Source organism: Mesoplodon mirus (genome assembly GCF_964341445.2).
Source record: "Mesoplodon mirus genome assembly, chromosome: X".
Classification (NCBI taxonomy): domain Eukaryota; kingdom Metazoa; phylum Chordata; class Mammalia; order Artiodactyla; family Ziphiidae; genus Mesoplodon; species Mesoplodon mirus.
In genome coordinates, this window is record NC_138981.1 from 33,093,285 (window position 1) to 33,118,013 (window position 24,729).

Below are 24,729 nucleotides of genomic sequence, written 5' to 3' on the forward strand. Positions count from 1 at the left end.
CACTCTTTAGGCCCATTTATGGATTAAAAATGTGTCAGAAATACAGCGCCAACCCGATTTTAAGCACATAAATTACCCCAGGTAACCATCCAAATACATAATGCAACAATTTTAATGACCAAAGTGCAGGTCAATTTTACCAAAATTTTGGAAAATTCTGGTGGTCCAAGAGTGCCAAACAGGTTATTAATTTTCAATCCATGACAATTTCGTTCAAGACTTTTGAGTTGTTTTGTGTTGATGTTTGAAGAACACACATACTTTTTTCTTTACAAATAAAGGGGCACTTTAGCTGCTTCACAGAATTCTATCACAGAAATTTGGTAGAAATGTAATTTATCATCTAAACACCATAACATAGTGGGTTTTTTCCCAAATAAAACCATTGTATACACTGCTTAGCCAAAGCCCTGCTATTAAAGTATGTTTCAGTATTTAGACAAAAAAGAAAGACACCATCACTGCTAATGGCTGCTGTTTCTTACCAAGTATTATATTAAAGATTTCGTTAGCATTTGATGGTAACTAGTATTATCTAATGGGTACTGGTATTTCTTAATAGTAATTCCTAATCATAGTACATATATAAACTTGTGATGTGTTTGTTACATCAAACATTGTTCCTTCTCCACTCTTTGGAAAAAACCTAAGAAGGTTACAATTTGGAAAACTTGGTTATTTGGAAAAACGAGAAGAAAACCCATGCCAAGACTAGGAGTGGGTGACCTGCCTCTAAGCAACTAAAAAGCTTTTGTGATGGGTTTAGCGTAGCTAATAATAATCAAAGAGCAGATGGAAGGCAGCCAGCCAGTCACCCACGATCAGTATTAAAACACCCCCCAGTAAATATGGAGGGATAAATTTGGCAAGCTATTGCCCCTACCAGTTCCCTGTTAGCAAGCTTCTTTAGATGAGAGCCCTTCTTCTACGCCCCTGCAGAAGGTGAATTTATATTTATTTCCTCCTTTATAGTACTTCGTACATTTGTATTATTTCATTAATTTGTTTAAAAGAAACTTTCATTCATCACCTTGCTCTCACCACCAGAATGACTAGCTGACTTTGTACCTGGACAATGCTTACTCCCTGCTAGGAAATCAATGAATATGTTTCAGTGAAGTTAACTACTTGGATACATACGAGAAGATAGAAAAGGGCCTCCTGGGACATTTCTATCTCTCTTTAAGTCACCTACTAGTGCTAGGAAAAGACTCCAGGTTGCCTTCACAAAGCACTATGCATTATGATGAACATTTGGTTTCAGGACCATAAAACATGACAGAAATAAAACTCCTTCTGATGGAAATTTGAGTCCTTTCGTGGATGTGCCTTTTCATGCATAGAGAATATGTGACTCGGAGTCCCAACTTCTATTTTTTTAACATCTTTTTGCCTAATACGCATATATTTTGAAAAGACAATATTTGTGACCTTATCTTGAAACATGGCTCATTAAAACTATCATTTTAAATCTCACAACAGTTAATAAGCTGGTAGAGATAAAAATGATCTAGATATATTTTTCCTGGTTTTCTGGAAACCATGGATGCTTCATTTTTGTAGGGGTTATTGTTTGTTTTGTTTTGTTTTGTTTTATTAATGGGAGTCTTTGGTGCCAAAGGCAAGACTACAATAGAACAGAAAATTGATGGTCTAGTAATGTCTCCAAATCCCAAACAAATATAGGAGCAAAAAAGGGTAAGGAAGGTGTCCTTGTCTAATTTTCAAGGGAGATGATCCAATACTTTGAAAAGACCGGTAAGACTTAACTGTCCATGCCTTTGACATGTGAGGATGAAATTCTGCTTAAGGAAAAATCTGTCTCATGATAAATAAGTGTATCTTTAAAAAAAAAAAAAGCCAGAACGCAATAATAAGTTTTTTTTGTTTTTGTTTTAATCTTTATTTATTTTTTGGCTGTGTTGGGAATCCATTGCTGCGTGTGGGCTTTCTCTAGTTGCAGCGAGCGGGGGCTACTCTTCATTGCAGTGTGCGGGCTTCTCATTGTGGTGGCTTCTCTTGTTGTGGAGCACAGGCTCTAGGCGCACAGGCTTCAGTAGTTGCAGCACACGGGCTCAGTAGTTGTGGCATGTGGGCTCTAGGGCGCATGGGCTTCAGTAGTTGTGGCACGCAGGCTCAGTAATTGTGGTGCACGGGCTTAGTTGCTCCTCAGCATGTGGGATCTTCCTGGACCAGGGAGCGAACCTGTGTCCCCCGCATAGGCAGGCGGATTCTTAACCACTGTGTCACCAGGGAAGTCCCCCAGAATGCAGTAATAAGTTGATAGGAAAAATCAGTCTCTTGATAAATAAATGTATCTTTAAAAAAAAAAATAAAGCCAGAATGCAGTAATAAGTTGATCCAGTGAAATTTATATGCATATAATCAATTTAAGAAACTTACATGGCTGGCTTCCACAGACTTTTGGAAGTGTTTTTCAACTTAAAATCAAGCAGTTGTTTTAAAGAACCCTATCATAGAGAAACTTAAAGAAAAAGAAGTTTTTGTTGATTTTTAAGGACTAGCCATGGTAACAATGTACAATTTGATGATAATAAACATCTAAAACTTAATGGACTTATCAACATAAATGAGTCTATTTGAAGACTCTTTAAATTCTATGGGAAATCAAATCTTGGATGATAAATAATCTTCTAAAAAGTAGACAGCTGTTTCACATGTGGTCCTTAACTTCTTCATCCAAAGTTCCATACATGATAGTATTCAACAATCCTTCAAATACCAAGAGATAGTTATCTGCAATATTACTGGAAATTCTGAAAACCCACCCTGCAAAAATACTATGGCTAAGTACAATCTCTCTATTGAGTCTTTAATATTCTGTCTTGCCTTATTTTTCTTGTCCATGCAATAAATTTATCAGGCAGGATTATTTTTTAAAATCTTTTCTACTCCAAATGTGCTGTGATTCTGTGATTCAACATATAGGCAATTATCAAGAGAAGAATCATGTTACTAAAATAATGAAAAAACAAGCAAACAAAAAACATCCCTGCAATTCTCATACCTTTCTAGCACTACAAAACTTGGCTCCTGTATGGAATTGTTACATTTTAGTGTTCATGTACAAACCATCTCGTCAGACTCATACAAAACCTTCTAAGAAAGGCTAAAATTTTATCATGAAACATGAAGTAGCAAATTAAGAGTTCAGATTCTTAATCAGTTTGATCCTTGATCATTTGAGACTATAATCCAAAAATGACCTAAGGTTGAATATATATAGAGAAAAATTTTCTCTATTTGTAGACAGGTTAAGTTTTTGAGCTCATTTGATTCCAAATCTAGAGTAACCCCATACAAGCGATTAATCATTAAAGCCATGTGTTGGTTGAGGGCAGTTTTCGCCCCAGCCAAATGTTATTTATACAATTGATTCAAAGTTCTTAAAGAAAGAAGCTATGTAGTTGTCTTGGTTCTTCAGAGGCAATGAAGAAAGAATGCAGATTTCTGGCTAGACTCCAGTGTCAGACTATACTTGCAAATGTGGCCCAAGAGCATTTCCTATCCTACATGCTCTTCTACAATGTGACCTTGCCACTGCTCCATCAAGAAGTAGAGCCCAGTTCTCCTCCCCTGGAATCTGGACTATACATATGGCTCCTCTGTGATTTCCCAGGCTGGTTCAGACAGAGACTGGTTATCTTTGAACCCTTGCTCTCAGCAAAACTACTCATCCTGCAAGAAAAGAAGTCCAACTATGCTGAGACCACCATGCTAGAAAGGCCAGTCCCAGCTGAGTCCAGCCTCCCAGCCATTTCCAACAATAAGTCAAACCTCGTGAAACCATTTGGAAGAAGATCCTGCAGTTCCAGATGTTCTACTTTCCAGCCATTCAAATCACCCTCAGCTCCAGCTCCAGACATCCTGGAGCAGAGACAAGCCATCCTCATTATGCCCTATCTGAATTCCTGACCCACAAAAGTTATGAGCATAAAAAAATAACTGTCATTTGACACCACTAACTTTGGAGGTGGTTTGTTTTCCAGCATTAATAACTGGAACACTCTTGGAAAAAACCTGTCCCTACCACTGATTGAGAACTTGGTAAACTTACAAAAATACCTGGTCTCCTCAATAATATATGGAGATAACATTAGCTAAACTGCAAGTTTATTCAGCACTGGGAATAATAGAAATGTCTGGCCTGGAATAGTACTGAATAAAAGGTAGCTATTAGACAATAATTTTGTGATCATGATTTACCAAGAGCACTGTTAAATGCTGGGAAGTACATATCAAAATTTAAATTTGAGACTAACAACACACTTCATCATTCAATGCAAAAAAAGTTTACCACTTAAGGAGGAAAAAGTCCTCAATTATTGAAAAAAATTATCACTTTGGGTTTGCTTCTCTGAATATATAAGGAAGAAATGCAACCCTAATGAGCAGGTATGTTTGCATATTTAATCTTCATGACAAATCATCTGATGACAGTAAGCTGTATGAGGTCATATGATTGGTAAGTGGTCAAGTTCAGGGCAGTTTGAATCCAAAGCCTCATATATTCTTCACAACACTACTCTGCCCTCCTAGAGGATTATGTTATAATTTATCAGAGTTCATAAAGAAGTTTACTGTGATATTTAGGTAATATAATCCAGGGACTAATTTTGGAGCACCTAAAATCCTTTTCACTAATATATCCAGTAGTACTTTTGCAGTCTCACTAAGTGGGCTTAGTATTAAACAGAAACCTGAAAGTGATTCTTCAAATTTATTCCTGACAGCGGGCAAAATCTATTGCTTGAGATATGCTTTTGTTTGTTTTGGTTTTGTTTTGAAAGGTTTTATGAAAGGCCAGGCTTCTCACATACTCATCAAATCCGTTAGCTGACAAAGATTGATCTAAATGGCTCCCTGGAGATTACAATCATTCTACAAATGTGAACAAAAGAGGAATTATATCTGCCCACAAATTAAAATGTCCTTTGTAAAAGTCAATCTGGGGAACTTCAGAGTCTTAGGAGACCTTAAAAGGAAATCATCATCAAGATCTTGAAATGTTATACTGGGTTTTCTCTGAATTATTAATCAAGAAAGTTTTGGTGCTAAGTGCTGCTCTTTGAATAATTTTGCACCAGTCTACACTGTATAGGTTAAATAAAATTCCATTTGTTCTACTTCTGAACTTTTTTAGGAAGCCAGAATAGAGTATAACTGTTGTGACCTCCAGGCTTGCTGAGCTATTTGTAAACATGCATCAATATCAACTCATTTCAAGCAACAAGCTGAACTTTCCCTGGAGTAAATCACATTGCAAAGTTTTCCAATGAAATTACATTTCCCAATTAAGATATGGATTCAAAATATGCACAGATAATACACATCTGAACTCAGAATCACTGTATCTAAGATTTTCTAAGATTTGCAGGTGTTTAGGCAGTTCCGTTTATCTTAAACTACCACCCAAGACAGGTTTTCTTAAAATGTCTTTTAAAGTGGACTTTTATATCACAGTTTTAAAAAAATGAGCTACATACAAAGCACTCTTAAAAGAACCCCTTGTCAACTGAAAATAATAATATTCACCTGTTATTAGCCTACAGCGCACTGCCATTTCAAAACTGCCAGTGACTGGTTACAAATGCAGCTATTTTTAGGAGAGTGTGCTAATGTTAATATTCCTTGAAAAAGGAACCAACTATTTAATCAAGTATTTTGTGGGTGGAAAGATGGATAAATGCCACTCGTTATATCCCAAAATTACTCAGTAAATTGTGTTCATTTGGCCATCTGCACACCCTTACATTTTGCTTAGTCAGTAAATAACACAGACGTCAAAAAAGCAATCTGATTTATATGAAATAGCTACGTATTTATAAATTTTAAAGAAGAAGCATAAAATTACCCTAGAGGTTATACAGTACGTTTGAAGTCAAGTTTAGGGTGTCAGCTTTCTGTATACACTTGAGTAATCCTATTTGTACTAAGGATTCTCTTATAATTGCTATGGCTGTGAAACCCTATAATTATATTCTAGGAAAAAAGTTATAAAAACTAAATGCGACTAAGCAAAGTCTAAAACATTACTATCATTTAAAAATAATATTTAAGATGTATTAAAAGGCTGCCAAAATCATCCTTAGAAATTCTGTGGCCAGCAGCCATGTGAGTACTACCTATTCTAAACTTCCTAACAAGCATACTTAATTTATTTATTTTTTTCCTGTTTCCACCGCGAATGACAGTCTATTAGCCATTTTCTCATTTGTCTTTTTGGGAAATTTACATTCATCATTAAAGATGAATGCCTGGATAGTCCCCCATACACTGAATTGGGACACCGGAGAAAAGCATTACAGTTGACTGACACCCGGATTACTGGTTCGTACTAGAAGTGCTGACGCAACCTACAATACACCAGGACACAAAAGGAATGGTTCTGCTTTTGCTTAAAACCATAAAACAGGTTATAAGCGGCAAACGATGCACATTTGGTACCAAAATTAAAATGCGGCTTTAAAAATAATGGCTGAGGGGAAAGTTTCCGTAGGAACTGGGCCTAAGTAGGACATATTGTCATCGGTAGAAACATTCCTGAAATTTCCCTTCTGTATTTACAAGCTTGCCTCTTCACGGCAGTTTCAATTCTAATTAAGACAAAGGTTTTTAATTAAACCCTGAAGATGCTGGTAAAGGGCCTTCAGTAAAACTGTCCTTGGTGGTTCCTCCTGAGGTAATTCATTTCGAGAGACAATGAAGTGGATCTCTTAAAATCTTCAGAGAAGACATTTCCCTCCCTGCTTTCTGCTATTCAACACAGCAAACAGACTGAGAAAAGCTGCCTGCCCTTTGGAACGGGCAAGGAAAACATTGCTCGTTTCACTTCAAGCTTCCCCCTTGTTTCAGAATACTGGTGCACAGAAGCTTCAAGTCACCGAACACTGTAAGAAAATAGACTTTGTAAAGTGGGGAGATGAGCGATTTTCCACATTTTGTTTCCTTTCCTCCTGCATCCTCCCCGTCCACCACCACCTTGGGGAGGAAAAACGAACTGCTACTACATAAAGAAAGTCAATAACTTGTTCCAGATAGCCTCCAACAAAACCATTTCCACCAGCCCAATTTGCTTCTGAAGTATACTTTTTCTAGGATGAAAACTATTTTATTTTCAGGAACGCAACAAGAAATAAATGCTGCAGTATGAGTTTCAGCAAGAGGGTAGAATAACGGGTTTAGAAGAAAAAATCAGAAGCTGTACCAGCCTCCGATTTTTACCTTGCAGAGTCCTATTACAACTATATTTGCATTAAGCTTGTGTCTCCCTATTTCCTTGCTTAGAGAGGAAAAAAGCAGAGATAAATGGGTATGGAGGCAATGAAGGAAAGATTAGCAAACGCTGCAGACGCGCCACAAACTCGAGCTGGCTTCTCCCCATTCCCCACATTCCTGGCCGAGAGAAAAGGATACGGGCCTGAAAAGAAAATGGGAGTTGAAGCTTGATTCTCCTACCTATCTAAAAAGTCTTTATGCAATCAGGGGGCTATTATTTCAGGAGACAGAGAGAAAGGGGCAAAAGATTCACGTTGCTAAGGAGACGTGCTGGAGCTGGCATTCCTACATAAATTTCCATTTCTATTGGAGAGGGGAAAGAAAGCATATTTTCTCCAAAGTTTATTTGGATCCCCTGGTTACTGAAGAAAGGCATTTTACCGATTTATTTTATCTTCAGTTGTAAACAACCAACCCTGAAAGAATTAAAAGACCTAAATGTTGACCTCCCGCTGCCAACCAGTCCCCTCCACAGTAAATTAAGCAACAAAGACGAAATCCTTCAATGGAAAATTTGAGGTAATATCAAAGAAAAAGCCTTTTGTAAACAGACAAATTTATGGAAGAAACTAAACCAAGTGCACTAATTTCTCTTATAACAAGAAACCAAAGACAAAAGCAAATCTGATTTTTGTGGCTCTTTGTCCTATTTCAACTTGCCTGGAACTTGACACGTTTCCAGTAAAGCTTTATAAATAGTCCCAGAGAAGACAGGAAACTGTCATGAAGGAATTTAATGAGTTTCTCAGGGGTGCGCGTGTACGTGTGTAAAATCACAGCCTGGTCCTCTGCCTTTTATTCCCCTTTCTCTGCACTGACACCAGCAGCTGAAGAATCAAGATTAGCGAGGAATAGGGGTTTGCAGCAAGAAATCGGAAGTTGTCAGATTTCTGCTAAGGGCGTAACATTGGGAGGGCAGGGGAAGGCAACCGGGGCTCAAGGAGAGAGTAAAGCGGTAAAGGCCCTCCGTGACTACCTAATTCTCCGTCCTCCACCCCATCCCTTTGCTGCTTCCAGTGCTGGCTGAATAAGCCACAACTTTGCAGGCATCTGTGAGTACCTCATGCAGAAGAGCAAGAAAGATCTGGAGGACTGAAGAGGCATTTGGAGTGGGAAAGAAAGAAGAGCAACTCTCAACCAAGGACGGTGTCACCAAAAAAGGCAAGGAAATTAAAGCCTGTCCCTCTCCCAACTCTTCACATCCCTCAAAAATTTAAGGAACTAAAATCCAAACCGAAACTCACGGGAAAACCCAGGTAAAGTGGAGTAGAACAGGCAGAAACGGGGGCACTCAGAGGTAAACTCAGGGAAATTCCTCCTTGAGAGAGAATGGGGAAGGCAGAGAGAACCCACAGCATCCTGGTGGGAGTTGGGGCGCTTTTGCTTGTGTCTTTTTTAACGCGGGTGTGGAAGGCGTTGCATTTTCAACACAGCCACATGGTTCTCCCCTTAAATGATAACAATTACCAAAAAAATAGCATACGTGTTACTCCAGAGCCCGAGGAATGGCCACGGGAGGAGAGGGCGTGGGACATTGCACTGGGTTTGGCGACCGGGATTGGGGAGAGGTGAGGGGTGGAGATCAGGGAGTTGCCTAGAGCCCGAGGATCCGCGAAGGGCCAGGATGGAGGGGGCGGACTAGGGTGGGGGACACAGAAGGAGAGGCGGGTAGAGGCGGTAGCTGTCCAGGCAGCGGGGCGCGGGGCGGTCCGGGGCGGGAGGCAGGGGTCGCGGCGCGCCGGGCCCTCACCGCTGCTGAGTGTGGACTCGCAGTGCCAGATGTCCAAGCTGGCGGGTTTCCGGCAGGACTCCCACAGGGACAGGTAGTACTGGTGGTCGGCCGTGACCCAGGCCGGGCTCAGCACGGCCCCCAGGTCCAGACACAGTGCCAGGAAGATGCACACCAGCCCGACCAGCTTCAGCGGGGTCAGCACCGACACGCGCACCTCCTCCATGCCGCTGCCCGCCGAAGCCATGTCCCGGGCGCCGCAGCCGGCCCGCCCCGCCGGAGACGAGGACGCCAGGCGGGTCCGGAGAGCCGGGAGCCCGACCTCCCACGGAGGGAAGCAGCCGAGCCGCCGCGCGCTGGGACTCGCTCCCTCGGGGATCCGCGCGCTTTCCGCCGCGCCACGAAGGTGGATCTGAGGGGCGGCCGGCCGGGGATCGGGTCGTGGGCAGCCGCAGCGATACCGTTCCCGCCGTGGACCTTAGCCGCCGGCCCCGCGCAGCGCTCTGCCCGCGCCCGCTCCGCCCCGGCACTGCCCCGCTCGCTCGCTCCGCCCCGGCCCCTCCCCGGCTGCGGGAGGCGGCGCCGAGCGGGGAGGGGCAGCGGTCACCACCCGGGCCGACGTCAGGCTCCGGCTCCTGGCTCCAGGCTCCCGGCGCGAGAGGCTTGCGCCCGCCCCACCCCTGCCCGGTGCGCGCGGAATGGGTCCGCTCTCTCTCTGCCCCCCGTGCGCTGTGCGCGCGCAGCGAGTCCTCTACCCTAGTGTGCTGCGCGCACATAGCCCGATGCGAGCCCTCCACCCCAGAACCGCTGCGCGGGGCAATTCCTCGAAGCTGCCCGGCCCCCGGCCCCGCCCCTGGCCGCGCTCGCTCCGGGGTCGCTTGGCTTCCCGCCCCCACCCCCTCCTGTCACGTGGATTTCCTTTTCTTAGCGAGCTGGGGTGGGTCCTTTTCTAGAAGGCGTCAGCTGTAGATTCCTAGGTTTCTTGGGCTGTGGCCATTGGAGCAAAGAGAGGTTCTCAGCGATGTAACACACCCCCTCCCGCCCCGCCAATTTCTCATCCCGGGGGGATTTGGAAGAAGGTGGAGAAAAGTGACAAAAGGCATTTTGTTCTCTTTTCAAACTCAGGATGGACCCAGTCTTGGATGCGATCTCTTCCCCCCCGCCCTCTCCCGCCAGTTTTCCCTATTTCCCAACTTTCCCCGCCGGCCTACTGCGGCTTCTATTCTCTGGGCTCGCCTCCTTTCGCGCCCCCTAGGAAGGGCCGCGTGAAAAGAAAGAACGCAGGAGCTAAAACGGGAATGAGAGCTCCCACAAAATGTGATGTAAACCTTACTTGCTTCCCCGCTGCTGTGTTCTTTGTACGTTGTTTAAAACCTTTATTCATTCGGCTTTACATTATGCCAAGTGGGATCTGAATCCCTCCATGGCATTAACCTTTTCCGGTGCCCCGAAAACCTAGCCCAGGGCCTGGCATAGGAAAAGCGGCATATCTTTAAGTAATGAATCTACGCATATTTACTGTGTGCTTGGGGCTAAGGATTCAGCCCAGTTCGACCTTGTCTCTGTTTTTAAGGAGACGCTCTTTTTTTCCCCCTGTACGTGAGGAATAAACTCCCATTGAAATTGAATTTGCAATTTGTAACTGACTATAGTTCAGCTTGTGATTGGTAGGGTTATCTGTCTCCTGTATCTCTTTGACTACTTGCCCATTTTCCTATAAAAGAAACAACTTATTGATAGTTCATTGGGGGAAGGGGTGTTCCCAGATCTTTCACTGTCTGAAAAAGTTGGAGAGAAACCCAAAAATAGTGGTTAAGATCTGAAGAATGGAAGAAATGCCTTCTCTTAATGAAACACCATCCTCAATGCTGCAGGAGTTCATACTTTTTGCGGATAATAGTTTCTTTTCTTCTGATCACATCTTTCCATAGGGCTGACTACATTTTGACCGAAGCAACATTTTGAATGCAAGAAACAGTTGAGTTAGTGTCAAATGACGAGAATAAGAACCAACTCAATGTGAAATAAAAACCCATGGTTTTCTTACATTTGTTCCCCTACCTCTCCATCGTGATATTTACCACACTTAACAAAGAAAGCTAGAGCACTCTGAGCTCCGGAACCTCTAACTTCCAACAGGATTCTTGGCCTCCCAACCTTCCAAGGAGAAAGAAGCTTACGTGCTTATCCTTGAAAACAGTTCCTAATGGAACACTGCAAAGTTATAAACCAAGACGATTAATAGGGAGGACCAGGCTTGGGATATCTTTCTTTTACCTGGATATATGTTCATGGATTTATAAGGTACATTTGAAAATAATTTTTAAGAATATTTCTTGACTATGCCCTCAAAGTTATCTTTTTTATTCTCCAAGTTCTATCACTTGCCCTTTAATAAGTTCCAGTCCCAGCCTGCCAGTATTTTCTTTATCTTCGTTCCATCTAGTTTGGGCTTCCTTCCTCCTCCGGCCCCACCCTCCCCTTGCTTCGTTTTTCCGGCTTTTACTAAACTGCTTACTTGAACAACTCCATCCTTCATTGTACGACCTATAAAATTGTCTCTGTACTGTCTCAAAAATTGGAAAAATAAGGCATTTTTAACAACAAAAAAGCCAAATTCTCCTAAAATGCTCCATTCCTCTTTTAATATGTCTAGAATTTGCGCAGCATAATACAGATCACCAATCCTTAATCCTCATTTTAAAAATACAAAAAGCTCTTAAGACAGAAGGTTTTTTTGTTTGTTTGTTTTTCTTTTCATAAGTTTGTAGCAAACTCATTTGGTAAAAACAAACAAATAAAAAAACAAAAAAACATTTACAAACTGATGTGAGGCTATTTATGGTTTTGGTGTATCCCACTTAGTGTGAATAAATATGGAGCCACAAACCCTGTTGGGTGTTGTCTAATTTACAACATATGAACCATAGCATCATTCAGCAATCTGAAAAAGTTCCTCAATACAGCTGGCCCCAGAGGTTTCATATAAGGGATGGTGGACGTGCATTTACTCTAAAAAGGGAAATGGTGGAGCAGAGATTCTAACCATAGTTAACATTGAATGAAAACCTACCAAAAAACAAAAAAGGTATCTGGCTGGAAGTAGGATGGGAGGTGACAGCTAAGGTGTGTGTGTGTGTGTGTGTGTGTGTGTGTGTGTGTGTGTGTGTGTGTGTGTGTGTGTAGGAGGGGAGTAGAAACAAGAATTGAAAAAGACCCATACCTGAGGGACTTCCCTGGTGGTGCAGTGGTTAAGACTCCGCACCTGAATGCAAGGGGCCCAGGTTGGTTCCCTGGTCAGGAAACTAGATTCCGCATGCCTCAACGAAGATCCCACACACGGCAATGAAGATCCTGCATGCCGCAACTAAGACCAGTGCAGCCAAATAAATTAAAAAAAAAAAAGACCCATAACTGAGAAATGATATGGGCCTACATTGAACTGTGAAGAAAGAGTCCCTTGCTTAGGCGAATTTACTAGAGATCTCTTAGAAGTGATGACTTTTTGGCCCTTCATTATGGTGCCACACAAAGGCCAGACACCCCCTCTTTCACCTGAACCTAGCCTGGGCACCATATCACCATGGTCACCCCTCTCCCTAGACCTCAGGGAGGCAAAGGCTAAGGGCCCAAATTCTATCCCACGGTATAGGAGCTCCATGAGAATTGGAGTCATAGAACTCTGACGTGAAACTCTGCCTGAGTTGTGTAGCCAGGGAAAGGCAGGAAGGAGTCATTCCCAGACTCTGAAGTAAAGGAAGAGTTCCGCCTCAGGCTTGCATCAGTCAGGCCAGAAAAACAGGGCAGCAATGTGAGAGGTGAAGTCAGATGGAAGAGATTGGGAAGTTCATTCAGAAAAGTAGGGAAGTATCATGGTGGGAGGTAGAGGATATGGAAGAGATGGGGGGATGAGGAGGGAGCACGTTCCAGACTTTGAATGTGTCTTGAGAGAATAAAGAGGAGTAAATGTCACATTGTCTGCTCACAGCCTGTCAGCAAGGGCACCATCTCTACATTTGCTTAGCAGTTGAAAGGTACAACTACTAAGGTTCAGTCCTTTGGGATAACTCAGAAGGGATGTAATCAGTTAGGAAGGGAGAAATGATGTACTGTTTTCAGGAATGATCCCAGCAAATCTCATACACTGTTCAAGTCACCAAACTTGTCACTGTCACAGCAGCCTCTGGTCAATGTCAATCCTATGCCCCTTCTTTAGGTAGGCAGTGGGAAGGTGTCATCCAGTTTTTCTGAATCCAGGTCACCATCCATATAAAGTAAGCTTTATCCATCAGGGACAGGGCCATTTGCCTCTGCAATTTTAAGTCATGCTTCTCTTTCCAGCTGCTGGAAAGATCTTCCTACAGCAGGCACTCGTTTGCTATAGAGAGGAAGAAATAGAATGGAGGGGAAAATTATGAAGCAACCATTAAAAGATTAGAAATATCCACCAGCTGTTTGTCCAGTGTAACAGATAATAATGTTGGCAAAATACTTTAGAAATTAGAAACAAAGACTACTTCAGTGGTTTACTCTCTTTACTATAATTCCATTCTCGAGGTCCATGCTAGAAGGTTTCTGATGTGAGTGAAGCCACGATATAATAAGTCCTGCCTGCTATTTATGATAATTAATAAGGTCCAAGAGAGTTCCAGGTTATGGTGTGTTCTGTATTGCATTATTGAGATTTCTTCTGTTGTCACAAAATTCTTGGCTTAGAGTTATTACAAATAATTGTGACTAATAATTACAACTTCTGCTCTTTTAAAAAAAGAATATTGATGAAAATGAAGAATTCCACATCCAAATAACTATATTCAATCATTTTCTAATGTCTTTTATGATTTAAAAATGTATAATATTGAATCTGTTAGATTTAAGTCAATAAGAGCACATTCATTTTTTCACATTATGTGTGAGTTTGACTTCGTTACTTCTTATTTCATAATAGCACCTATGACCATAATAATTTACTTACCCACAGAGAAAGGAAATAAATCATGAAAGGGAAAACACAAGAGGCCACTGGAGTTGAAGGATGATTAGTTTTAAAGTAAATATGTTTATTGTAATGAAAGAAGTGTGTCAGATGCCCGGGAATTAGAAATACAGGGAAAAATCAGAATATTCCTAGGGGGATTAATTCTAAATGCCTCTTCCATCTCTTTTTCAAGCTTCTGTTTTCTTAACAAAATCAACTATGGCACAAGTTTTCCTCCATATTTATATTTTATTTGTATTCACTTAGAGCTTTGTGGAGAAATGACCAAGTATAAGCACTTCTAGTACTTCATGACTGCATTTTTTTTTTTTTTTTTTTTTTTTTGCGGTACACGGGCCTCTCACTGTTGTGGCCTCTCCCGTTGCGGAGCACAGGCTCCGGACGCGCAGGCTCAGCGGCCATGGCTCACGGGCCCAGCCGCTCCGCGGCATGTGGGATCTTCCTGGACCGGGGCACGAACCCGTGTCCCCTGCATCAGCAGGCGACCTCTCAACCACTGCGCCACCAGGGAAGCCCCACGACTGCATTTTTAAAAAACATTTTATTGGAGTATATGACTGCATTTTTAAACTTCTGGTTTCTTTGTTTCTACAACTATAAATTGAAACTTTTGCTTACCCTGAAGCAAATGCATGCCTACCCACATATTCTCATCCTGGTGGCATTTCAGTTATCCTTGGCCATCATCATCAGGATACATCATTTCTACATCTCTCCTGGTGTGCCCCACGCTTGAGGACTAAGTCGAAACTGGAACAATGGAAGCCTCAAAAATAAAGGGGTAGGATGACCAGGTCTAGATTTTGCTTGGTGAAGCTCGAAGGGGACTAGTGTTGAATCATGACTTGGGTTTGACTTAAACACAAGTCAAGGGAAGTTAGAGTAGAGATGGATCAACATCATTAGGAATCATCATGGGAAGTTGTTCACATTTTCCATTGCTCTCTTTGGAGCCCATTAGCTAAGCTTTCTCTGTGACTTTAGATTTCAGTCTAAAGCCATCTTGGTGCACTTCTTGCTGGGTTTTCAGAGACCTTTTATTCTTGGACATTTAAATGAAGACACCTGTGACTTGATGGAAAAATTCTAAGAAGTGCCTGCCTAGAACCTCTCCTCCCAAATTAGACTGCAACAGTGTCAGTTTTTCATCTCAAAAATAGTTTCATCCATGATGGTTGGCACTGTTTTATCCTCTCCTATGTGTTTATTTTTTGTAACATAGATGGTCTCAAAATTGTTGTAACTGGAAGCCCTTACAAGCGCTCTCCTGATAGGGACTCTGTAGTGTAAGAAAGTTCTCTTTCATTAGAAAGTGTGGATCCCTTCTCTGTTTTGTGGCCTGAAGCACTCACACTCACAATGGAAAAAAATTAACCCCAATTCATACATCTCAAGTATAGCAATGGCTCAAAGTTAATTGAAGGAAAGGCTGAAATTAAAAAAGGATTAAGTAGAAAGGAGGGTACCTGGAGCAACTTATATTCACACTTCCAAGTAGAAGAAAGCAGCTAAGCTATTTCTCTCTGGAATTTCCAAAAGGTGGTCTTAAATGTCAGCAATGCTGGGGGATTGAGGCTAGTGGAAAAAAGATCCTCTTAGGAATTGTATTCCAGTGTAACTCTCACCTCTAGATTTCACCTTTTAAAATTTGTCGGTAAAGTTAGTGAGTACTGCATGATTCATCAGTAGTCTGTCAAAATTCAAAATGTCAGTTCATTCAGGTCCAAACAGATATTAGTAGAAATATCAGAACAATATGAAGATCAGAGCTTTTTGTCATTCCCTGAATCATTTTTTTTCAACTTTTCCTTTACGTGTTTCACATTTTCCCCTCTTTCTTTTCAGGCTTTCTGGTCTTTGGTAAACAAGAATGGGGATTGTTTTGATTCAGCCAGACCAATGTTAAGGTAATCACTCTGGAACCTACTGAGTATATGGATTTGGGCTTGCCATTAACGTCAGATCTCTTCTTTATAAAATAGGGTGATACCTATGTCATCGAGTTGTGAGGATTGATGAGGTAATCTATATAATGTGTAATGTCTGGCATATGGTAAGCACTAATCATAATTATTATATTATCATAAGCCAGGTGTCAGCTAAGGCCTTCTGGTCCCTAGGAGATTTAGGTAAACTTTGTTTAACTCTATAATTTCATGATCCTTCAGAATCCAAAATCCTTTCCCAAATCCTTGCTGCTTCTGTTCTTCTCTGTATCTGGTTCTGCATCTAGTGAAATGCTCAATTCTACCCCTAACCAACCTAGGTGCAAATGTCAGCCCTCACCAAATTTCCAGGAAAAACCCATCAAGTAGCACCGTATAGTTTTGAATTTATGAAACTTTTCTAATGACTTAAGGAGTCATGAGGAAAGGGTGCTACACTGTAAAGAAGAAAGCCTTCCATGTCTTGCTTGTCTCATCAGAACCCACATCTGTCCTCTCGTCTCTCACTGTCAGTTCCATCCCTTCCTTCTCTCTCCATCTGCTCATTCCTATGGCTCTAAATCCTTGCCATTCAAACTGTGGTCCACAGATGCCAGCAGTACTGGAGTCACCTGAGAATTTGCTAGAAATGCAGATTCCTGACCTCTCCCTGGACTAACTGAATCAGAATCTGTAGTTTAGTGGGATCCATAGAGATCAGTGTACAAATTACAGTTTGGGAAGCGCCTGATCTACATCATCTTCTCAGGTCTCTCAGGGCTCAACCTCTACTGCAGGTAGCTGCATGAAAGCAGCTGCTAAGAGAATTTTTAAAAATCACCATTTTCTTCCTTACTCTTCAATGCATTATGTGGTGACCAGGAGAATGGAGTTTCTTTCATGTCCATTTCTCAGCAGGCTTTAATTGTCACTGATTTTGATCCCACTGGCAATGATTACTCCATAAGGGTCATCAGGGTTTTCTTTTATTTATTTATTTATTTATTTATTTATTTATTTACATCTTTATTGGAGTATAACTGCTTGACAATGGTGGGTTAGTTTCTGCTTTATAACAAAGTGAACCAGTTATACATATACATATGTTCCCATGTCCCCTCCCTCTTGCATCTCCCTCCCACCCTCCCTATCCCACCCCTCCAGGCGGTCACAAAGCACCGAGCTGATCTCCCTGTGCTATGCAGCTGCTTCCCACTAGCTATCTACCTTACGTTGGGTAGTGTATATATGTCCATGCCGCTCTTTCACTTTGTCACAGCTTACCCTTCCCCCTCCCCATATCCTCAAGTCCATTCTCTAGTACGTCTGTGTCTTTATTCCTGTCTTACCCCTATGTTCTTCATGACATCTTTTTTCTTAAATTCCATATATATGTGTCAGCATACAGTATTTGTCTTTCTCTTTCTGACTTACTTCACTCTGTATGACAGACTCTAGGTCCATCCACCTCATTACAAATAGCTCAGTTTTGTTTCTTTTTATGGCTGAGTAATATTCCATTGTATATATGTGCCACATCTTCTTTATCCATTCATCCGATGATGGACACTTAGGTTGTTTCCATCTCCGGGCTATTGTAAATAGGGCTGCTATGAACATTTTGGTACATGACTCTTTTTGAATTATGGTTTTCTCAGGGTGTATGCCCAGTAGTGGGATTGCTGGGTCATATGGTAGTTCTATTTGTAGTTTTTTAAGGAACCTCCATACTGTTCTCCATAGTGGCTGTACCAATTCACATTCCCACCAGCAGTGCAAGAGTGTTCCCTTTTTTCCACACCCTCTCCAGCATTTATTGTTTCTATATTTTTTGATGATGGCCATTCTGACTGGTGTGAGATGATACCTCATTGTAGTTTTGATTTGCATTTCTCTAATGATAAAAGATGTTGAGCATCCTTTCATTTGTTTGTTGGCAATCTGTATATCTTCTTTGGAGAAATGTCTGTTTAGGTCTTCTGCCCATTTTTGGATTGGGTTGTTTGTTTTTTTGCTATTGAGCTGCATGAGCTGCTTGTAAATTTTGGAGATTAATCCTTTGTCAGTTGCTTCACTTGCAAATATTTTCTCCCATTCTAAGGGTAGTCTTTTGGTCTTGTTTATGGTTTCCTTTGCTGTGCAAAAGCTTTGAAGTTTCATTAGGTCCCATGTGTTTATTTTTGTCTTTATTTCCATTTCACTAGGAGGTGGGTCAAAAAGGATCTTGCTGTGATTTATGTCATAGAGTGTTCTGCCTATGTTTTCTTCTAAGAGTTTGATAGTGTCTGGCCTTACATTTAGGTCTTTAATCTATTTTGAGCTTATTTTTGTGTATGGTGTTAGGGAGTGATCGAATCTCAAACTTTTACATGTCCCTGTCCAGTTTTCCCAGCACCGCTTATTGAAGAGACTGTCCTTTCTCCACTGTACATTCCTGCCTCCTTTATCAAAGATAAGGTGACCATATGTGCGTGGGTTTATCTCTGGGCTTTCTATCCTGTTCCATTGATCTATCTTTCTGTTTTTGTGCCAGTACCATACTGTCTTGATTACTATAGCTTTGTAGTATAATCTGAAGTCAGGGAGCCTGATTCCTCCAGCTGCATTTTTCGCTCTCAAGGTTGCTTTGGCTATTCGGGGTCTTTTGTGTTTCCATACAAATTTTGAAATTTTTTTTTCTAGTTCTGTGAAAAATGCCAGTGGTAGTTTGATAGGGATTGCATTGAATCTGTAGATTGCTTTGGGTAGTAGAGTCATTTTCACAATGTTGATTCTTCCAATCCAGGAACATGGCATATCTCTCCATCTATTTGTATCATCTTTAATTTCGTTCATCAGTGTCTTATAATTTTCTGCATGCAGGTCTTTTGTCTCCTTAGGTAGGTTTATTCCTAGATACCTTATTCTTTTTGTTGCAATGGTAAATGGGAATGTTTTCTTGATTTCACTTTCAGATTTTTCATCATTAGTGTATAGGAATGCCAGAGATTTCTCTGCATTAATTTTGTATCCTGCTACTTTACCAGATTCATTGATTAGCTCTAGTAGCTTTCTGGTAGCATCTTTAGGATTCTCTATGTATAGTATCATGTCATCTGCAAACAGTGACAGCTTTACTTCTTCTTTTCTGATTTGGATTCCTTTTATTTCCTTTTCTTCTCTGATTGCTGTGGCTAAAACTTCCAAAACTAGGTTGAATAAGAGTGGTGAGAGTGGGCAGCCTTGTCTTGTTCCTGATCTTAGTGGAAATGGTTTCAGTTTTTCACCATTGAGGATGATGTTGGCTGTGGGTTTGTCATATATGGCCTTTATTATGTTGAGGAAAGTTCCCTCTATGCCTACTTTCTGAAGGGTTTTTATCATAAATGGGTGTTGAATTTTGTCAAAAACTTTCTCTGCATCTATTGAGCTGATCATATGGTTTTTCTCCTTCAGTTTGTTAATATGGTGTATCACGTTGATTGATTTGCGTATATTGAAGAATCCTTGCATTCCTGGAATAAACCCCACTTGATCATGGTGTATGATCCTTTTAATGTGCTGTTGGATTCTGTTTGCTAGTATTTTGTTGAGGATTTTTGCATCTATGTTCATCAGTGATATTGGCCTGTAGTTTTCTTTCTTTGTGACATCCTTGCCTGGTTTTGGTATCAAGGTGATGGTGGCCTCGTAGAATGAGTTTGGGAGTGTTCCTTCCTCTGATATTGTTTGGAAGAGTTTGAGAAGGATGGGTGTTAGCTCTTCTCTAAATGTTTGATAGAATTCGCCTGTGAAGCCATCTGGTCCTGGGCTTTTGTTTGTTGGAAGATTTTTTATCACAGTTTCAATTTCAGTGCTTGTGATTGGTCTGTTCATATTTTCTATTTCTTCCTGGTTCAGTCTCGGCAGGTTGTGCATTTCTAAGAATTTGTCCATTTCTTCCAGGTTGTCCATTTTATTGGCATAGAGTTGCTTGTAGTAATCTCTCATGATCTTTTGTATTTCTGCAGTGTCAGTTGTTACTTCTCCTTTTTCATTTCTAATTCTATTGATTTGAGTCTTCTCCCTTCTTTTCTTGATGAGTCTGGCTAATGGTTTGTCAATTTTGTTTATCTTCTCAAAGAACCAGCTTTTAGTTTGGTTGATCTTTGCTATCGTTTCCTTCATTTCTTTTTCATTTATTTCTGATCTGATTTTTATGATTTCTTTCCTTTTGCTAACTTTGGGATGTTTTTGTTCTTCTTTCTCTAATTGCTTTAGGTGCAAGGTTAGCTTGTTTATTCGAGATGTTTCCTGCTTCTTAAGGTAGGATTGTATTGCTATAAACTTCCCTCTTAGAACTGCTTTTGCTGCATCCCATAGGTTTTGGGTCGTCATGTCTCCACTGTCATTTGTTTCTAGGTATTTTTAAATTTCCTCTTTGATTTCTTTAGTGATCACTTCATTATTAAGTAGTGTATTGTTTAGCCTCCATGTGTTTGTATTTTTTACAGATCTTTTCCTGTAATTGATATCTAGTCTCATAGTGTTGTGGTTGTAAAAGATACTTGATACAATTTCAATTTTCTTAAATTTACCAAGGCTTGATTTGTGACCCAAGATATGATCTATCCTGGAGAATGTTCCATGAGCACTTGAGAAAAATGTGTATTCTGTTGTTTTTGGATGGAATGTCCTATAAATATCAATTAAGTCCATCTTGTTTAATGTATCATTTAAAGCTTGTGTTTCCTTATTTATTTTCATTTTGGGTGATCTGTCCATTGGTGAAAGTGGGGTGTTAAAGTCCCCTACTATGAATGTGTTACTGTCAATTTCCCTTTTAATGGCTCTTAGTATTTGCCTTATGTATTGAGGTGCTCCTATGTTGGGTGCATAAATATTTACAATTGTTATATCTTCTTCTTGGATCGATCCCTTGATCATTATGTAGTGTCCTCCTTTGTCTCTTCTAATAGTCTTTATTTTAAAGTCTATTTTGTCTGATATGAGAATTGCTACTCCAGCTTTCTTTTGATTTCCATTTGCATGGAATATCTTTTTCCATCCCCTTACTTTCAGTCTGTATGTGTCTCTAGGTCTGAAGTGGGTCTCTTGTAGACAGCATATATATGGGTCTTGTTTTTGTATCCATTCAGCCAGTCTGTGTCTTTTGGTGGGAGCATTTAGTCCATTTACATTTAAGGTAATTATCGATATGTATGTTCCTATTCCCATTTTCTTAATTGTTTTGGGTTCGTTGTTGTAGGTCTTTTCCTTCTGTTGTGTTTCTTGCCTAGAGAAGTTCCTTTAGCATTTTTTTTAAAGCTGGTTTGGTGGTGCTGAACTCTCTCAGCTTTTGCTTGTCTGTAAACGTTTTAATTTCTCCATCAGATCTGAATGAGATCCTTGCTGGGTAGAGTAATCTTGGTTGCAGGTTTTTCTCCTTCATCACTTTAAATATGTCCTGCCAGTCCCTTCTGGCTTGCAGAGTTTCTGCTGAAAGATCAGCTGTTAACCTTATGGGGATTCCCTTGTGTGTTATTTGTTGTTTTTCCCTTGCTGCTTTTAATATGTTTTCTTTGTATTTAATTTTTGACAGTTTGATTAATATGTGTCTTGGCGTATTTCTCCTTGGATTTATCCTGTATGGGACTCTCTGTGCCTCCTGGACTTGACTGACTATTTCCTTTCCCATATCAGGGATGTTTTCAACTATAATCTCTTCAAATATTTTCTCAGTTCCTTTCTTTTTCTCTTCTTCTTCTGGAACCCCTATAATTCGAATGTTGCTGCATTTAATGTTGTCCCAAAGGTCTCTGAGACTGTCCTCAGTTCTTTTCATTCTTTTTTCTTTCTTCTGCTCTGCATTAGTTATTTCCACTATTTTATCTTCCACATCACTTATCCGTTCTTCTGCCTCAGTTATTCTGCTATTGATCCCATCTAGAGTATTTTTCATTTCATTTATTGTGTTTTTAATCGATGCTTGATTCATCTTTAGTTCTTCTAGGTCCTGGTTAACTGTTTCTTGCATTTTGTCTATTCTATTTCCAAGATTTTGAATCTTGGAAATAGAATCTTGGATCAGCTTTACTATCATTATTCTGAATTCTTTTTCAGGTAGACTGCCTATTTCCTCTTCATTTGTTAGGTCTGGTGGGTTTTTATCTTGCTCCTTCACCTGCTGTGTGTTTTTCTGTCTTCTCATTTTGCTTATCTTGCTGTGTTTGGGGTCTGCTTTTTGCAGGATGCAGGTTCGTAGTTCCCATTGTTTTCGGTGTCTGTCTCCAGTGGCTAAGGTTGGTTCAGTGGGTTGTGTAGGCTTCCTGGTGGAGGGGACTAGTGCCTGTGTTCTGGTGGATGAGGCTGGATCTTGTCTTTCTGGTGGGCAGGTCCACGTCTGGTGGTGTGTTTTGGGGTGTCTGTGGACTTTTTATGATTTTAGGCAGCCTCTCTGCTAATGGGTGGCGTTGTGTTCCTGTCTTGCTAGTTGTTTGCATAGGGTGTCCAGCACTGTAGCTTGCTGGTCGTTGAGTGAAGCTGGGTTCTGGTGTTGAGATGGAGATCTCTGGAAGATTTTCGCCGTTTGATATTATGTGGAGCTGGGAGGTCTCTTGTGGACCAGTGTCCTGAAGTTGGCTCTCCCACCTCAGAGGCACAGCTCTGACTCCTGGCTCCTCAATTTGGGATGATTCATTGTCTATTCATGTATTCCACAGATGCAGGGTACATCAAGTTGATTGTGGAGATTTAATCCACTGCTTCTGAGGCTGTTGGGAGAGATTTCCCTTTCTCTTCTTTGTTCTCACAGCTCCCAGCGCTCAGCTTTGGATTTGGCCCCGCCTCTCTGTGTAGGTCGCCTGAGGGCATCTGTTCTTCGCTCAGACAGGACAGGGTTAAAGGAGCAGCCGCTTCGGGTACTCTGGCTCACTCAGGCCGGGAGGGAGGGAGGGGCACGGAGTGCGGGGTGAGCCTGCGGCGGCAGAGGCCGGCGTGACGTTGCACCAGCTCGAGGCGCGCCATTCGTTCTCCCAGGGAAGCCGTCCCTGGAACCCGGGACCCCGGCAGTGACGGGCTGCACAGGCTCCCCAGAAGGGGGGCGTGGACAGTGACCTGCTCTCGCACGCTGGCCTCTTGGCGGCGGCAGCAGCCCCAGGGTCCCACGCCCATCTCTGGGGTCCGCGCTTTCAGCCGCGGCTCACGGCCGTCTCTGGAGCTCCCTTAAGCAGCACTCTTAATCCCCTCTCCTCGCGCACCAGGAAACAAAGAGGGAAGAAAAAGTCTCTTGCCTCTTCGGCAGGTCCAGACTTTTTCCCGGACTCCCTCCCGGCTAGCTGTGGCGCATTATCCCCTTCAGGCTGTGTTCACGCCGCCAGCCCCAGTCCTCTCCCTGCGCTCCGGCTGAAGCCCGAGCCTCAGCTCCCAGCGCCGCCCGCCCTGGCGGGCGAGCAGACAAGCCTCTCGGGCTGGTGAGTGCCGGTTGGCACCCATCCTCTGTGCGGGAATCTCTCCGCTTTGCCCTACCCAGGTGCGTGGGGAGTTTCTTGCATTTTGAGAGGTCTGAGGTCTTCTGCTAGCGTTCAGTAGGTGTTCTGTAGGAGTTTTTCCACGTGTAGCTGTATTTCTGGTGTTTCTGTGGGGAGGAAGGTGATCTCCGCGTCCATCAGGGTTTTCTTGATTCAATAGTTCTAAACCACCTTTTTTTGTTGTTTTTTCACCTGCTTGTGAGAGCTGTCATTCTCATTGTAGTCCCAAGAGTCTGAGGTTGTGTTAACTGACTGATGAAGACAAATGATGATGCTTCTTCAAGTGCACATTAAAAAGCAACTTTCAAGACTGAGGAACACTAAGAGTGACCCCTGGCTTTTTCTGAATTCACTTTGAGACATTTATTGCATCTTCACAGTACATAAATAAACTACTAAGGACCAAGAAGTAAAAGGCAAACATTCAATTAGCCTAGTCGTCTGAAAGAGCATCGTAGAACAAAGTACAGCAGGACACTGATAAAGATCGTCAAATACAGAGAGTCACAGGCCTGGAAATGATATGTGTGGGTAAAGTAAGAGGATAAAGCTGTATTGTTGTGGTTTCAAACTCAGGCCACTTTGACATTTGATCTCCAGACTCTTTTTAAATTCCTTATCTTTAGCCAACCCAGCTATTAGATTTGGGAAACTCACATATACTATTCTTAATTGATGAATTGACAAACAAAAAATGGTGTGCCAGTGAACAGTGTTGAGAACATAAGCTGCCTGTGGAGGCGAGAGTAAGCTAAAGATGTCATGTGGGAAAGTTTATCCAGGGGACATGATGTGATTCACTCACATGAGTGAATGGATACAGGATTTTTCAGTACGATGAAGAGAAAACTAAAGTGAAAGACAAATGAAATTTACTTTAAAAATTATAAAAGCTCAATTATATATGAATAGTTGGCAGGTCAGGAGAAAAAATAGAAGATAAATAAAAATTATTGATTATTAGAGTTGACAATTAAGACTGAAGGACAGGCTAGTAACCCTTGTAGGGACCAATTTTTCATAGTTGGCATAGAATTGGGGTGATTGACGCCACCATTCTGTTTTGACACCATCACCCTACAGTGAACTAAGTGAAGCTGTGATTTCTGATAACCCTTTATTATTTCTTGACAAGATATCACCAATTTTGATAAAGCAAGACAGATAAAGCAGATTCTTAAACACATTCAGAGAAGTACATTTTTCTAATATATTCTATTCAATATCTTTTGCAATTTTTCTCAACATGTTTTGAACCTTTTTACCAATTCACTGTCACTTTCATATCAA

General features: G+C 41.4%; 2 protein-coding genes and 1 long non-coding RNA gene across 3 annotated transcripts in view; 1 reads left to right on the top strand and 2 right to left on the bottom strand.

The window, feature by feature from the left end:
• Positions 1-9,390, bottom strand: part of TMEM47 (transmembrane protein 47) — a 29,656-nt gene extending 20,266 nt beyond the window's left edge. Inside the window, exon 1 of the mRNA XM_082609529.1 lies at positions 9,050-9,390. Coding sequence (XP_082465655.1) covers positions 9,050-9,275 — 226 coding nt within the window. The 5' untranslated portion in view covers positions 9,276-9,390. The remainder of the gene's footprint in view (positions 1-9,049) is intronic.
• Positions 2,296-7,672, bottom strand: LOC309796435. The gene is made up of 3 exons (XR_014292456.1): positions 7,438-7,672; positions 2,404-2,471; positions 2,296-2,318 (listed from the first exon to the last, which is right to left on the bottom strand). It is a non-coding gene; the product is annotated as an uncharacterized lncRNA (long non-coding RNA).
• The window catches only part of LOC309796149 (uncharacterized protein), a gene marked incomplete at its 3' end in the record, with an annotated part of 551,894 nt that continues 534,888 nt past the window's right edge, over positions 7,724-24,729 (top strand). Inside the window, exon 1 of the mRNA XM_082609206.1 lies at positions 7,724-8,555. The remainder of the gene's footprint in view (positions 8,556-24,729) is intronic.